The sequence below is a fragment of the Chionomys nivalis genome, chromosome 11, assembly GCF_950005125.1.
Source record: "Chionomys nivalis chromosome 11, mChiNiv1.1, whole genome shotgun sequence".
Taxonomy (NCBI): Eukaryota; Metazoa; Chordata; class Mammalia; order Rodentia; family Cricetidae; genus Chionomys; species Chionomys nivalis.
Window position 1 is genome coordinate 18,414,197 of NC_080096.1, and position 16,642 is coordinate 18,430,838.

At 45.3% G+C, this 16,642-nt stretch overlaps 1 protein-coding gene across 4 annotated transcripts in view; it reads left to right on the plus strand.

Moving 5' to 3' along the window:
* Cep85 (centrosomal protein 85) overlaps nucleotides 1-15,756 on the plus strand; it is a 38,969-nt gene extending 23,213 nt beyond the window's left edge. For all 4 annotated transcript variants that reach the window (XM_057784528.1, XM_057784527.1, XM_057784529.1 and 1 more), the window contains 8 exons: nucleotides 1,149-1,334; nucleotides 5,276-5,428; nucleotides 5,908-6,059; nucleotides 8,413-8,506; nucleotides 9,388-9,438; nucleotides 11,242-11,349; nucleotides 13,047-13,272; nucleotides 14,222-15,756. In XM_057784528.1, coding sequence (XP_057640511.1) covers nucleotides 1,149-1,334; nucleotides 5,276-5,428; nucleotides 5,908-6,059; nucleotides 8,413-8,506; nucleotides 9,388-9,438; nucleotides 11,242-11,349; nucleotides 13,047-13,272; nucleotides 14,222-14,382 — 1,131 coding nt within the window. In that variant the 3' untranslated portion in view covers nucleotides 14,383-15,756. The remainder of the gene's footprint in view (nucleotides 1-1,148; nucleotides 1,335-5,275; nucleotides 5,429-5,907; nucleotides 6,060-8,412; nucleotides 8,507-9,387; nucleotides 9,439-11,241; nucleotides 11,350-13,046; nucleotides 13,273-14,221) is intronic.
* Nucleotides 15,757-16,642: the final 886 nt, after the last annotated feature.

The following is a 16,642-nucleotide window of genomic DNA, read 5'->3' on the forward strand; positions in this document are numbered from 1 at the left end:
AACCATATTCTCACTGAGGTCAATGTCCAGTAAGGTTAAGAAGGAATCTGCTTTGTCAGCTGAACTTGTGCATTTGTGCTTGTGAGTGATGAATATTAGATTATCGTATTAAGGCCTGCTTGATCTAACAGCATCAGAGTATTCTCTGATTCACTGACGAAAACAGTGTGAGTAGAGGGAGCCAGGCCTTAAACCCGAGTCTGTGGTCCTTCCTCTGTGGTCCTTCCTCTGTGGTGTATCCTGAGGTATTGCTCTGCTTCTTTGTGTTGATTTCATTTTATTTCTATTTTATGTATCTGAGTATTTTGCCTGTATGTATGTATGTGTACCATGTGTGTGCCTGGTGCCCGTTGAAGTCAGAGGGGGCTTCAGATCTGGAGCTGGGATTAGGCATGGATGTTAGCTGCAATTTGGATGGTGGGAACTGAACCCAGGTCCTCTGTAAGAGTAGCCAGTGCTTTTAACCACTGAGGCAAATCTCCATCCCTAGGTATTGCTGTTAAAAGTCATTGCCGGCCAGAAAAAACAAAACAAAACAAAAAAAAAGCCGGGCGGTGGTGGTGCACGCCTTTAATCCCAGCACTTGGGAGGCAGAGGTAGGCGGATCTCTGTGAGTTCGAGACCAGCCTGGTCTACAAGAGCTAGTTCCAGGACAGGCTCCATAGCCACAGAGAAACCCTGTCTCGAAAAACCAAAAAAAAACAAAAAACAAAAAAAAAAGTCATTGCCGGCGATGATGGTGCACACCTTTAATCCCAGCACTCGGGAGGCAGAGGCAGGCGGATCTCTGTGAGTTCAAGACCAGCCTGGTCTACAAGAGCTAGTTCCAGGACAGGCTCCAAAACCACAGAGAAACCCTGTCTCGAAAAAGAAAAAAAAAAGTGTTTCTCAAATTTGAGTGCATATCAGAGTTACTTGGAGGGCTTTCTCACAGCACAGGTAGGATCTGTCCCTAGAATTTCTGATTCAGTGGACCAGTGAGTAAGATTCTAAAACTTATCAAATTCCTGTAACAAATGATACTGACTCTTGGTCCTGGAGAAGCACTGCCTGAAGAAACCATTGGAGAAGGATGGTGCTTGACCTAGATATAATGGGAAATGTATAATTACATGGAACCAGTTACATATTAAGAATGTTTTTGGCAGGAGTTGCAACGAGAGAACACTTTCTTACGGGCACAGTTTGCCCAGAAGACAGAAGCCTTGAGCAAAGAGAAAATGGAGCTTGAAAAGAAACTCTCTGCTTCAGAAGTTGAAATTCAGCTCATCAGGGAGTCTCTCAAAGTGACACTGCAGAAGCATTCGGAGGAGGGGAAGAAACAGGAAGAAAGGGTGAGCTGAGAAGCCACTGGCTCTAAACCACGAGAGAGTTTGGTAATCAGCCCTCTCTACCAAATAGTCTCTTTAGTCTGTTCCCCGAACCAAGAGAAGCCAGTTAGGTGGGACTCTTCATCGACTTCTCACACAGGGTATCTAGAGGTGAACCTCTGCTTTTCTGTATGCTACAAGACTCCTTAAGCCAGGGAGAGGTGAATAGTCCCTCACTAGCCCAAGGTCTGTTGTGCTGCCAGCTTTCTGGAGGGAAACCAGCCTGGGCAGTTGTATCAGATGACACATTGCAGGAGGTAACCTTAACTCCATTCAGTCTGCTTTCTCTTCATCCTGCTGAAAAGTAGAGAAAGATTTCATGCTCGCCGCTAGATTGAGTTTGTCAGTGCTCTTAAAGCTCCTTAGTGGAAAATTGGTCACCATTGGGGAAGATCTTTTAAATTTGGGGGGTTTTGTTGGTACTCCAATTCACAGCTTTCTCTAAAAATATTTTTTTTAAAGGTTTATACCTGCAGACCAGAAGAGGGCACCAGGTCTCATTATGGATGGCTGTGAGTCACCATGTGGTGGCTGAGAATTGAACTCAGCTCCTCTAGAAGAGCAACCAGTGCTCTTAATCGCTGAGCCATCTCTCCAGCCCCCTCTAAAGATATTCTTGGGGGACTAATTTAGCTCTTGGCTACTTGTATTAAAACCAGTTACAACAGTACTTTTTTAAAAATCTCATTTGTTTATTATGGGGCATGTACACGGATGACAGCCTATGGGAATTGGTTCTCTTCTTCCACTGTGTGGGTACTGGGAATTGAACACAGGTTGTCAGACTTGGTGGCAAGTGCCTTTACCCATTGAGCCATTTCACCAGCTGTGTTGTCTAGACTGGCCTTGATTTCATAGAAATTCACCTGTTTCTGCCACACCAGGGTTTGTTTTTTTATTTTTATTTTTATTTTTTTGCATTTGTATTCAGTTCAGGACTCCAGCCCATGTGTTGATACCACCCACATTTAGGGTTTGTCTTTCCACCTTAGGTAACCTAATCTAGATAAATCTTTCACAGATGTGGCAAAGGCTTATCTCCTCAGAGGTTCTAGATCCTAAAGTCAAAAGGACTAACCATATGACTTTTCAGTTGTGTGCAGTGAGATAGCTCAGTGGGTAAAAGGCTTTCTGCAAAAGTCTGATGACCTGAATTCAGTCCCTAGTTCCCACAAGGAAGACAGAACCAACTCCTGAAAGTTATGCTTTGACCTCTACATGTGTGCCACATGTGCCCCCACATACCATACATATGCACAATAATTAATAAAATAATTTTAAAGGGGAAAAATATCAGGCATATTGGTGCATGACTTTAATCTCAACACTCAGGAGGCAGAGGCAGACATACTTCTATGAGTTTGTGACCAGCCTGGTCTATATAGCAAGTTTCTTGGCCAACTAAGGCTACATAGTGAGACCCTGTCACCAAAAAATGAGGAAGGTTTGACCTTTGGATTCTCAGTGCTGACAGCCAACAGGACTTAGAGTCTTGGTGCTGTACATAGATTTTTACTTATACTTGTTTTTAACCCTGTATTGAACCTTCTCTCTTGCCAAGGTTTGATGTTCAGGGGTCTTCAAGCCTCTCCTTTGACCTCTCAGGTATATAGTTCAAGTTTCTTATTGGAAAAGCCTGCATGAAGGTGCATTGAGACTAACAAATGAATTCCCTGAATTTTCAGGTCTGTAATTGCATACTTTGATCTTCTGAAAACATGTTAAAATATCACATACATTTTATTTTAAATATTTTTATTCATGTGTGTGCCATGTATGTGCATGTTCCTGCAGGTGCCCTAAGAAAGCATTGGATCTTCTGAAACTGGAGTTTACAGGATGTTCTGAGCTGCCTGATGTGGGTGCTTTTAAGTGCAGAGCCATTTCAGCAGCCTGTTTTTTTGCTTTGTTTTTTAGGGTGTGTGTGTGAGAGAGAAAAAGACAGAGAGAGAAGATGGTGTTGGATGGCCCTGGAGCTAGAGTTATGGGTGGTTGTGAGCTGTCTGTTGTGGCTGGGAACCAAACTCAGGTCCTCTAGAAGAGCAAGAACAATACTCTCACCCATTGAACTGATTTCCTCCATATGATACCCCTTTTTTGTTTGTTTGTTTTGTTTTTGTTTTGTTTGTTTGTTTTTTAAGACAGGGTTTCTCTCTGGCTTTGGAGCCTGTCCTGGAACTAGCTCTTGTAGACCAGGCTGGCCTCAAACTCACAGAGATCCGCCTGCCTCTGCCTCCCGCAAGTGCTGGGATTAAAGGCGTGTGGCTTTTATTATGTAGTCTCACCTAATCTAGCCTTCACATGTAGTTCCAGCTGGTCTCAGACTTGAGGCAGTCCTCCCACTTTAGCTCCTTAGTGCTGAGAACTACACAGACTAGGGCTGTATGTAGATTTCCATACCCACACCACATACTTGTTTCTCTTTTCTTGCTATGTTTTTGGGGTTTTTTGTTTTGTTTTAAAGTCAAGGTCTTCCTGAGTAGCCTCAACTCAAGAAGATCCACCAGTCTCCAACTCCTGAGTGTTGGGTTTAGAAGAATGTGCCACCGCACCCAGCTTGTCTTTTTTGTTTTTTTTTTAAGTTAATACTTTATTTATGTTTTACATGTGGTCACTTTATCTTTTTTGCTTTTAATCCAGAATTGGTTTACCATCATTTTTCAGTAAACTTCCCAGATAATTTTGGTACAAACTGAAATGTAAGAACTATAGGTTTAGAGCTTGATGATTAACAGCTTAAAGCTGGAATAAACCTTTTAACTTATTTTCAAATATTGTACTTAATATTGTCATGTCTTTGGATGGAAGAGTAGAGGTGTGTCTTTGCTCTGACATAATTCTCTCCTTGCTTTTCCTCTTTTGTTCCCCCTAGCTTCCTTATTTGTAAGCCAAAGAAAACATCTCCTTTCAACAAGTTTATTGAATTCCTTCTGGGACAAGCATTTTGCTATGCTTTAGGGATATGGTAACTTAGCAAAATGGATATAATCCATAGAAATAGCCATTCTGTTCAAAGAGTTTACCTTATCAGACAAATGATTATGTTATAGCAGTGGTACAGTTTTGTTTGTTTTTAATGTATACTTATGTTTTGCCTGCATGTATGTCAGTGCATCACATTCATGTTTTGCCCTTGGCAGGAGGAGGTGTCAGATCCCTGGAACTGGAGGTACAGATGGTTGTAAGCCACCATGAGTACTGTGAATAGAATCTGTATCCTCTACGAGAGCAGCCAGTGTTCTGACTACTTGAGTCATGCCTCCAGTCCAGAAACCAGTTTTGGGCTTTCTGTTTGTTTGTTTGTTTGTTTGTTTGTTTGTTTGTTTGTTTAATTAAATAACTTTTTTCTTGTTTGTTTGGTTTTTTGAGGCAGGATTTCTCTATGTAACAGCCCTGGCTGTCCTGCAATTCACTTTGTAGACCAAGCTACCCTCGAACTCAAGAGATCTATCTGCCTGCCTCTGCCTCCTGAGTGCTGGGATTAAAGGTATGTGCCACCATGGCCTGTCATAAATAAATTTTTATTGAAGGGGTTTTGATTCCTCTGCTGTCCGTGCAGGTCACTCAGGTTCAAGATTTCTGTAACCAGCTCTTTCTTAGAGAAATGTGCTTAGTGCACTTGTGCTGTCGGCTCTGTTCTGTGTCTGCCCTTGGATTAGAGACACGTGGTCATGACAACTTCAGGGATCTCCACTGGTGGATTTCTGGCAATTTCTTCAAACAATTTACTTTAGAAACTATGTTAAGGTAGATCTGTGTCTTAGCAAAGGTTACTTAGCTCTCTGTCTTCATTGTAGGAAAGAACACACATATCTTCAAGGAAAGGCAGAGACGGCAGTCACTGAAAAATGTTCATAGCCATAGAAAAACAAATGGAAACAGACTTTTGATATTTCTTTCACTAGGTCAAAGGTCGTGATAAACATATCAATAATTTGAAAAAGAAATGTCAGAAGGAATCAGAGCAGAACCGGGAGAAGCAGCAGCGTATTGAAACCTTGGAGCGCTACCTAGCTGACCTGCCCACTCTTGAAGATCATCAGAAGCAGACCGAGCAGGTAGCAGCAGTCTCTGGGAATACTGGGAACAAGCAGGGAGCAGGCAGGGGTCGTTCTCGTTATCTAACTTATTGAAAGGAATATCTCAAAGGAGTCACGTCTGGCTAGATTTACAACTAGATGCCTTTATATATAATTTATTTGAGATACAGTCTCTGTATAGTTCTAGCTATCCTGGAACTTACTATGTAGACCAGGCTGACCTCGAACTCACAGAGATAGCCTGCCTCTGCTTACTGAGTGTTGGGGTTAAAGGTTTTTGTCACCATACCAGTCTTGTTTTATTTCTTGGAGACAGGGTCTAGTCCCTGACTGGTCTAGAGCTCACTGTGTAGAGCATACTGACCTGAACTCAAAGGGGTCTACCTGCCTCTTGCTGGGATTAAAGGCATGCACCACTATACCCAGGTTAAGGACTGCAGATGTTTATGATACCCATGGCAGTCTTCCTTAGCTAAGCATGGGGTCTTGTCTCTTAGCTGAAGGATGCTGAGTTGAAGAACACGGAACTGCAAGAGAGAGTGACTGAGCTGGAGACTTTACTGGGGGACACCCAGGCAACCTGCAGAGAGAAGGAGGTTCAGCTGGAAAGCCTGAGACAGAGAGAAACAGAATTCTCTGCAAGACATAGGTAAATGCCCTTTAGACTTGAGGGAAGGAGATAGTTTCATCCTGGTGCAGTGTTAACTACCCTTGCTTGCTTACTGATTTAATTTTGAGTGAATGTGCAAACCCCTTCTCTTCTTAGAGCTTTGTTTTCTTTGGATTGTGACTAGTAGGAAAGTTGCTTATGGGCAGAGAATCTGTCTTTGTGGTGAAGTGGGGTTTTATCATAGTATGATTGGAAAAACACTTCTGTCTTAAGGTTTCTATTGCTGTGAAGAGACACCATGACCACGCAAATGCTTATAAAGGAAAACATTTAGTTGAGGTGGCTCACTTACAGTTTCAGAAGTTCAGTCCTTTATCATGATGGGGAGCATGTCAGCATGCAGGCAGACGTGGTGCTGAAGCTGAGAGTCTTAAATCTTGCAGGCAACAGGAAGTCAGTTGACACACTGGGCGGTAGCCGGAGTATAGGAAACCTCAAAGCCCGCCCCCAGAGAGACACACTTCCTCTAACAAGGTCATGCCCACTGCAACAAAGCTATATCTCCTAATAGTGCTCCCCCTTTGAGATTATGAGAACCAGTTACATTCAAAGTACTGCACTATCTGCCTGTCACAAAACCCTTAAGAGCCAGGCGTGGTAATGCACACCTTTAATCGCAGAGACAGACAGATTTTGAGTTTGAGGCCTACCTAGTTTACTAATTCCAGGCCAGCTAGGGCTACATAGTGAGACTGTCTCAAGGGGAAAATAGTTTATAAAGTAGGAAATGAGATAGTCTATATTTTCAGAAATGTATCCTAGTTCTATAGAAGACTTAGGGATTATCCACATTTTGAGTCTGTAAGCTAAATACTACCAAGAATATCTATTTCTCATCAGTGCTCAGAATTGATTTTTGTTTGGTTGTTTTTTAGTGGTATATGTTTGAGATAAGGTCTTACTCTGTAACCTTGGATGGCCTTGAGCTCACAGAGATCCTCCTGCCTCTGCCCACCCCTGCTGAAATGCTGGGATCAAAGATGTGAGTCACCCACTCACAGCCCTCAGAATTGTTTCTGGTTGCTAGGATAGTCTGAGACAAGAGAAGATGCTGTGGTGTAGTCTTGGGAATTCATAACAATTTCTGAAAAGGATGGTTGTGTTTCAGCAACCTCTTGGGCTAAATGTTTCTAATTGATAGATTGGATTTCTTATCCTGTATTCAGACACAGTGGTCATCTTGTTTATCTCGGTGGGTCACAGTAGAAGTGATTACAAGGGGGGCTGGAAAGATGGCTCAGAGGTTAAGAGCATTGACTGCTTTCCGGAGGTCTTGAGTTCAATTCCCAGCAACCACATGGTGGCTCACAACCATCTGTAATGAGATCTGGTGCCCTCTTCTGGCCTGCAGGCGTATGTGGAGGCTGAACACTGTGACTTGATAAATAAATAAATATTTTTTTTTTTAAAAAAAAAGTGATTACAAGGGGCCAATTGGAGGAAGTATTGGGTGGAGTCAGAATTGGAGGATTGTTGTTGTTTCATCTCTGTTGCTGTGATAAAAATGCACTGACTGGGGGCTGGAGAGATGGCTCAGTGGTTAAGAGCATTGCCTGCTCTTCCAAAGGTCCTGAGTTCAATCCCGGCAACCACATGATGGCTCACAACCATCTGTAATGAGGTCTGGTGCTCTCTTCTGACCTGCAGACATACACGCAGACAGAATATTATATACATAATAAATAAATAATTTTAAGAAAATGCACTGACTAAAAGCAGTATCGGGGTCGAAAGGCTTTATTTCTTCTCCTGCTTCCATTGGGAGAAAGCAGGGACCTAGAGAAATGCTGGTTACCAGCTCTGTCACAGACTGATGCTAGCTTCTAACTCCAACTCACAGAGATCCGCTTGCCTCTGCCTCCCAAGTGCTGGGATTAAAGGCGTGTGCCACCACCACCTGGCTCAAATCTTTTTTGGGGCGGGGGGTTGAGACAGGGTTTCTCTGTAGCTTTGGAGCCTGGCCTGGAACTAGCTCTTGTAGACTAGGCTGGCCTCGAACTCCCAGAGATCCGCCTGCCTCTGCCTCCCGAGTGCTGGGATTAAAGGCGTGCACCACCGCCGCCCGGCCTGGCTCAAATCTTATTAATCAAAACAGAATGCAAGAGTCTTTGGCAAATAAGGAATTGATAGTATATTATATAGCTCGGGCCCCTAAAAAAGGAAACTGAATGCATTGAGTATCTTCTCTCAGAGATAACCTGTATCACATCATCCTCAGCTTTGGGAGGAAGGTGGAACTGTTTTGCTCCAAAGACATAGTAAATAATAGAACCAAGAACCAAAGCCACAATGATTCTGATTTCATAGTTCTAGAAGAATACTTTTCTTTCAGCTTGCAAGATAAACAGTCTGTGGAGGATGCCAGTGAAGAAGGTCTCCCAGTGGAAATGGAATCCCAGCAAAAGGAATGTGATTCCCTCCGAAAGGTGATTAATGGTTTCTGGGCTCTGGCCTGGGTAGATTGGGAGGAAAGAAGAGATTGTGTACTGGGAAAAAAATCAGGAATTCTGTCTTAAGCCACCTAGGGATCTGCTCCCAGGAGCCTTTCTCTCTTCTGAGAAGTAAGCCCTGTATAGAAAGTTTGTATTTTAGGTATTCAGTCTTATAACAAGTAAGTTGCTTATTATGAATACATGCAAAAGCTAGGGTCATCATGCTCCTCAGATGAATCAAAATGATGTACTGAAGCCCAGGTGCCCTGCAATCATGGTTCAGGTCCTGAAGAAACTGAACTGCTAAAGATCGTCAGAATGTTATAACCAATGAGGTAGCCCAGTTTCTTAACTCAGCAAATAATAGAGATCCAGTAACCTGCTGGTAAGACAGGTTACAGGTTAGCAGAAATGGGTCAGAGACTGTTAGCTCTGGAGGCACAGAAAGCTGGGACTATTTGTGTTCTCTGCTTGGATAGGTTACTATGACCAAAACTCTAAACTCATACCCATTGTAGCTCTGGATAGGGAGACTCAGAAAGCTAAATTTGTCCTTTTCCAAAGAACCTTGATGTGTACTGGGTATGTATAAAGTTAATTCCACTGACCTGCAGTTAATTAGGTGAAGGTCCCTTACCCTAGAAGTGCTCATGTGAACTACTGCAGTTCTCTGTAAGACTCTGACTAGAACACAGATCCAAGGTCTGTGAAAGCAGGTAACGAAGACTGGGAGTCTGAGTTAGATTTCTGTAGGTCATGCTGACCAGTCCTCAGTGGTCTTAGAATGGGTGGTAGCTGGCATTGGATCAAAGATCCTCACACATCAGCCTCGTGCTTGTAGCCTTTCTTGCTTTCTTGATAACTTTGCCTTTCAGAGCATGGAGAGGCCACAGCTGAAGATAGAACAGCTGCGCTCTCAAATCCAGGTGAGCAGGAGGCTTTGGCCCATGGTGGATAGGACTTAAATGGTGGAAGCTTGGAATTCAGCTTAACCTTTCATTGCCTTCTCAGCCATGTAATTTGCTTGTTGTTTGGTATACAGGAAAAATGAAACAGTGATTTTGAACCTCCTGTCTTGCTGAGGAGACAGAGGATAGACATTTAAGCACGGTTCTCTGCGAGCCAGGCTTATACCACCTTAGGGGTGAACTCAGAAGAGTTTGTGTAAGGAGGGGAGGTCAAGGACAAGTTTCTGGAGACCCTGAGCATGAATGAAGACTCCTTAGCTAGGCAAAGAGGAGCTGAGTAGGATGGTAGGAGGACATCAAGAACCTGTAAAGCAGTTTGATACTATTGACGTACAGTCATGTACTGCCTGCCAGTGGGGACACATTGTGAGAAATGTCAGATGCTTTCACCTATGTGAACATTAGTGTATACTATTATCTTTAGTGGGTGATGGGAATCTTATTAAAGCATTTAGTTATGGTGTGGTATGGTGAGGTTTGCAGTTCAGGCTCTCCTGGAAGATTGACATCCTAGAAAGAGACAGCCAGAGACTGTTGCAGAAAATCTAGTGAAGTGATGTGGAACGTGGCCAAGGCATGGTAACAGGGATATAAAAAGACAGATGGAAGTAACCCTTCGAAGGAGTCAGTGACTGACAGGAGCAGGGGTTTGAAAAATAGGAAAGACCGGGTGGTGCTGGCGGCGCACGCCTTTAATCCCAACACTCGGGAGGCAGAGGCGGGCAGATCTCTTGTGAGTTTGAGGCCAGCCTGGTCTACAAGAGGTAGTTCCAGGACAGGCTCTAAAGCTACAGAGAAACCCTGTCTCAAAAAAAAAGGGAAAGAACCAGCGATGACTCCTGGTTCCTATTTTGGGCCAGAGTAGGAGTGTTCATTAATTGTATTCTCCGAGAAATCTTGAGTGAAATAGATTTACTCAGGTTTTTTGAACTCTAAAAGGTTTTACCCCAGGGGCTGGAGCTATGGATTAATAGAAAAAGCACTTCTTGTGTGTCAGGACCAAAGTTCTGATCCCAGCACCATGTCAGTGCTCGGTGAGTGTGACAGCCCAGCTGTAATTCCAGTGCTAGTCATTGAGCCAGATGCAGGATGAGCTGGAGAGAAATCAAGAAAAGACACATGACCCTCTGGCCTCCACACACAGTGTACATGTGCATGTTTACTTACACACGTGCAGACCCACACAGGTAAAGTAACACACACACACTATATATGTGTGTGTGATACACATACATACATACATACATACATACATACATACATACATAATAAAAAGGTTTCACACCAAATTCAAAATGCACCAAAGAAGCTGCAGGCTACAGGCCTGCCTTTCCAGCTGTGTCTGTGTAATTCACCTCTTCAGTTCTTGTAGTCGGAGATGTCACACTTGGTGAGCATTTAAAATGCCAGGGCTGTAGGTGTTAATGGCTCATTAAGTGAAAGGGTTTAAATCGGTGGTTCTCAACCTGTAGGTCACGATCCCTTTGGGATCAAAAGACCCTGTCACAGACCTAAGACTATCTGAAAGCACAGATATTTACATTATAATTTATAACACATTAAAGGGTTGCAGCATTAGGAAGGTTGATAGCCCTGGTTTAAATGGAAAGTGACAGGTCCAAGCTCTTCTCATAATCACCCTTAAAGCAGCTGTGTGGCAGGGTGGGCTTCACTGTGTAGCCCAGGTGAGAGTTGATACCATCCAAATCAGATCTGTTACCCTTGGTAGTTCTGCACAATATCTCACTGTGTGGTCTCTAGAGCCTAAAGGAAGAATTAGCTCAAGAAGAAGGAATAAGCCAGGCCCTGAGAGAGGAGGCACAGAGGAGAGAGACAGCCCTGCAGCAGATGCGCACAGCCGTGAAGGAGGTAAGCATTGACTGGGTCCATAGAGCCTCCACGAATCTGATTTCTCTGTCTGCCCACCCCATTCTTAGAGTGTAGAATGGACTGTGAGCTTAACAAAGGAATGGATAGTAACATTGCATTATCTTGTATATTAAAGGCCCTAGAACTATTTTAGAGTGGCCATAGTCACCCAGGAATGCTTTTTAGATGTGGGATTCCCTCCTTTTCTCCCTCCCCACACAGTCTTCTGCAACCACAGGTTTATGGGATTGGAGGCAGGGGAGGTCAAGACGACTTAGGGAGCAGGGTACGGCTTTACATATATGTGTAATCCTAGCACTTGGGAAGTTGAGGCTGAGTTCAAGGCATGCCTGTCTCACAGCCCTCAAATGAAGATTTGGTGGCACTCGTGTAATGAGTAGAGCTGTCAGTAGCTCAACAGAGTTCACTGGCCCAGTGCCTAGGAAGACATCTCCCAGAACGAGGATTGTGATGTGGCCCAGTGTAGGTGAAGGGCAGAGACCAGAGGTGGGGGATGTGGGGGGGGGAGGCTTTCAGGAAGAGGGAAGGCAATGACAGCCTTATATAAATAGCCGCTCTGACCAGGCGGTGGTGGTGCACACCTTTAATCCCAGCACTCGGGGGCAGAGGCAGGCAAATCTCTGTGAGTTCGAGGCCAGCCTGGTCTACAGAGCTAGTTCCAGGACAGGCTCCAAAGCTACAGAGAAACCCTGCCTCGAAAAACAATAAATAAATAAATAAATAAATAAATAAATAAATAAATAAATAAATAACCGCTTTGTATAGGAAATCTTAACTGTACTACAGGGAGAGCTTGAAATGTAGAATGCTAGAATTCTACCTCCCTGGAGGACACGAGAATGACTACAAGTTCAAAGCCAGTCTGGTTTACTACTCTGTATCAAACAAAGGAGCAAAGATGGGTTAGGGAATATAGTTCAATTAATAGGGCACTTGTTTTGCATACATGAAGCCCTGAGCTATAAACTAGGGGTAGTGGTACATACTTGTAACCCCTACACTTGGAAGGCGGAGGAGAAAGGAGGATCCGAAGTTCAAGGTCATGCTCAGCTATGTAGGAAGTTTGTGGCCAGGCTGGGTTATGTGGCTTTGTTATACTCTGCCTCAAAGATAAAGGGGTGAGGGTGGGGACAGGCTGGTCTCTCACTTTCCCAGCCCCACACCCAGCTAGCACTCCTACTCTGTCCCTTGCCCCTCTCTATTCCTCTGACAGCCTGTTATCAGGCTGGCTGGTGGCCACTTTTGTCAGGGTGTCAGGGCGAGATTGAAACCAGTGTCTTCTCAGATTTCACTGTTCACGTTCAGCCATCTCTAATAGCCTAGCTAACAGAGTTGGCTGAAGGACTGGCTTCAGATAGAGTTCCTAGGGGGTGGGAGCATCTTCTCTGGTTCCTGGACCGAAACCTGGAGGCTGATGACTCAGATCCTGCTGAGGAATAGTTTCCTCTCCAGTGCTGGGTCCCTAAGGGCCTGGGCTCAGCCTACACACAGGAGGAGCTAGTGTTTGTAGGGGGAGAGCTAGGGGTTGTAGGGAGGGGAAGGTGGCATGAAGCCTGTGTGGGTAACAATGAGGAGTAACAATGTAACTAAATTTCCCCTTCACACCCATGCACATTCAAATACACAGATCCTTGCCTCTCTTTGGGTCTTAATCAGTTATCCATCTGTTTGCTTAGCTCTCAGTGCAAAACCAGGACCTGATCGAGAAGAATCTAACACTGCAAGAGCACTTGCGCCAGGCCCAACCGGGGTCCCCGTCTTCACCAGATGCGGCCCAACTGGCTTATGAGCTGCACCAGGAATTGGCCATTTGCCTTCAAGATCTGCAAGCTGTCTGCAGCATTGTGACCCAGAGGGCCCAGGGCCATAACCCTAACCTCTCTCTGCTCCTAGGCATTCACTGTGAGTCATCGAAAGGGCCTTCATTCTCTCACCCATCCAACTTTGCTATCCTTACAGTAATTGTGAACCAGGTGTATAGGTCTGGCCATTCATTGCCTTGTGGGAGTTGGCAAAGTAAGTGTTCATTAAGTGTTTCACAAACAGGCCTCCTTAGAGGATGCTTGCATGGAGGACAAACAGCAGGCCTTAGGCAACAAATTATCACCTCACTATTTCCAGCCTTTTCTTTTTTATTTTATTTTTTTTTTCCTTTTGGTATTTCGAGACAAGGTTTCTCTGTGCAGCCCTGACTCCTGACTATCCTGAAACTCACTCCATAGACCAGCTGGCCTCAAAGTCACAGAGATCTGTTTGCTTCTGCCTCCTGAGTGCTGGGATTAAAGGAGTGTACCACCACCACCCAGCTACCAGCTTGTTCTTTTAAGTGTCATGTCTGAAAATGGGGGTGGAGGGGAGCTGGCAAGACACCTGGATCATCAGGTCTCTTACTTTTCCCAGCCCCACACCCAGAGCCGCTAGCAGTCTTACTGTCTCCCTTGCCCTCTCTATTCCTCTAATAGCCTGTTAATCAGGCTGGCTGCTGGCCATTTTGTCAGGGTGGCATGGGAGGACAGAAACCTAAGTTAGGAGCCTTAGTTTATGGTTGAATCCTTAGTATAAGCAAAACCCTGGTTCAGTCCTTAATACTGGAGGGGGAAAACTGTGTCCTAAGATCATAGCGCTTTAAGAACACCTTACTCCTTTAATCCCAGCACTCGGGAAGCAGAGGCAGGCAGATGAGTTTGAGGCCAGCCTGGTCTACAAGAGCTAGTTCCAGGACAGGCTCCAAAGCTACAAAGAAACCCTGTCTGGAAAAACAAATAAGAAAAAAAACAGCTTACTAGTCTTGCCATTCCTCATGAAGTTTCAGTCAACTGATTGTCTAACACTCTTAAAATCCTCTTCTTAGCCACCCAGCTCCCAGGGACTCAGCTAGATTTGCAGAAGCCAGATGTGATCAGGAGAAAACTAGAAGAGGTTCAGCAACTGCGTCATGACATCGAGGACTTAAGGACCAGCCTGTCAGACAGATATGCCCAGGACATGGGAGAAAACTGTGCCACACAATGAGGAGTGCCAGGGAGGACCTGGCTGCTACTAGCCTCGCCAGAAGGTTCCTGCCTGACAATCCTGCCTTCTGCTGCTTCACCCAGAGGAGAGAGCCTGTATCTTGGGTCAGGGTTGATGTGAAAAGTCTGCCTGTTTTGCTGTACACTGGCTTTGCCTTACTGGGTTATGTTTTACCTGTTACCTTACTCTAAAAGGCTGAGTTACTAATTAACCTTTTTGCAGATTCGACTGATAAATCAGAAGCAAACAGGCTGCTCACCTCCCTCTCCATCCTCCAGGATGATCCATGTTCATTCCTGCTCCACACCTTGGTCCTGCTGATCCTCTACTAAGATAGGCCTAGGAGGTTAGGTAGGAGTAGCAACCTTTTGAGGATTCTCGGGCCTCGTGTGTCAGCCTTCCTGGGAAATCAGCTGGCTTTCTGGGTTTTCTCGGGCACCTGCTTCCTCAGGGCTGTTATTCCCACAGAGGCCTCAGGGTTATCCACCCCTTAGCAAAGTCCCCCTAGGATTGCTGGCTTAGGGACTACAGCACGGCTCCTCAGCCTGCCTGCTGTGCTGTCTTTTACAGGAAGCTCTGTGCCCCTGGAGCCCTGGCATGTGGTCAGCATAACCTTTCTCCTTCACTCGGGCCTTCCAGGTAGCCGCCCCGTTTGGGCTAAGTGCAGACTCCTCTGGTATTGCCCTGTGGTTCCCAGGTTGGATAGTCATTTCCCCAGACCACAGGGCAACTGTCAAGCTGCTCACCCCTTCCCAAGGTTAGGGCTGTAACTAGCCCTGATTTGTGCCTCTTGTTTGAGGTTGGGGGGAATTTCCTTTTCCCTCTCTGACTCCTTGAGAGTTCAGAGCTTCTAGTGTGGGTCAGCTCTAAAATAAAGTGTTCAGTGTTTCCTGGGGTTCTGTGTTTCACAAGGGCCTTTGGACCCTCAGCTTTTTGGTTTTTCTTACCTCCTGATTTAGGGATGGTCTCAGTTTTATCTGGTTGTTGGGCCAGCCCTGAACCTCTAGTTTAAGGGTTACAGAGGCAGCCATGACAGGACTTTTGCTAAGCCTCTGGCCTGTTGAAAGGTTCCTGGACCTCCAGGGCTGGCCCAAGTGGCCTTCTTTTTAAGTGTTTTCCTACGTCTTGTGTTTTATTTATGGATGGCTCACCTTCAGAGTAGCCACAGCTGGCTAGATACCTCAGCCTCTGGGCTTCTGCCTCCTAAAACCAGAGCTGCCTGGTTGGTGTCCACCCCTAAGTCATTGGGAGCCCAGCCTCCATGCTCACAGGTTTGTTTTTTGTTTTTTTTTTGTAAAGTTTATAAAGTTATTTATATGAATCTTTGTTATGTCAACTGGTTTGTATTGCCTATTTTGATTACAGAATAAAACATTTAACAGATGCTTCGGTTTCTCGTTGCCTCCCGGCATCCCTTGCCCAGCCCTCGCTTTGTTTTATGGAGCCAAAGACTAGTTCACTGGCTTCAGGCAGATCCAGCTTGCTGTCTGAATCTCTTCCCACTTATGCTTTGTCCGGGTGGGGACAGATGAAGTCTGCCCACACTCGGTTGCAGAGCTCCCCACCAGCCAGTGGTCACTGCAAAGTTAAACCAGACCTCGGAAGTCAGCAGCTTCTGGGTTTCTGAGGACGTAACTTCCCCATAACCAGATAGACAGTTTGCCTCAGAGGGCAGGACTGGCTTCCTGGGCCTTCACCAGTATAGTCCTAGCTCTACTGAGGGGAGCTATAGTGAACCTAACCGCTTGCTCCAAAATTGGGGTGGGTGCTGGACTCTTTCCCACCTCGTCAGCTGAATTCCTAATATTTAAAGCCATGGGGTGTCATTTTCAACAAGAGTTGAGCTGGGACAGCCCCAGAACTAGCTATGGATCTCTACCAAGGGCCAGCTGGAGGCAGACTTTCAAGATGTGGCACTAGCCTTTGCCTCCACACACCAGTGAGCTGTCCTGCAGCTTCTTACCTCCTTCTCCATCTGGCTTCTGAAGGGTGTGGCCCCAGTTTACAGCCACCACCCTTTCTTGTCAGAGCCTGTTTCAGTGGAGGTGCTTGAGGGGAAGTGTGGTGGCTGCAGTGCCCCTCCCAGCGCCCCCACCATCCCACCGCCGCCCTTGCTGAGGTTCCTAAGCTTGGAAACTGCCCCGCCTTCAAAAGTCCCATACTGAGCTGTACTATTAAGGGACCTCCTGGAGACAAGGGTGGCACTGTGCTGAGCACTGGATGTTCAAAACCCGGGTAAACTGGGAAAAGTTTTTAGCCG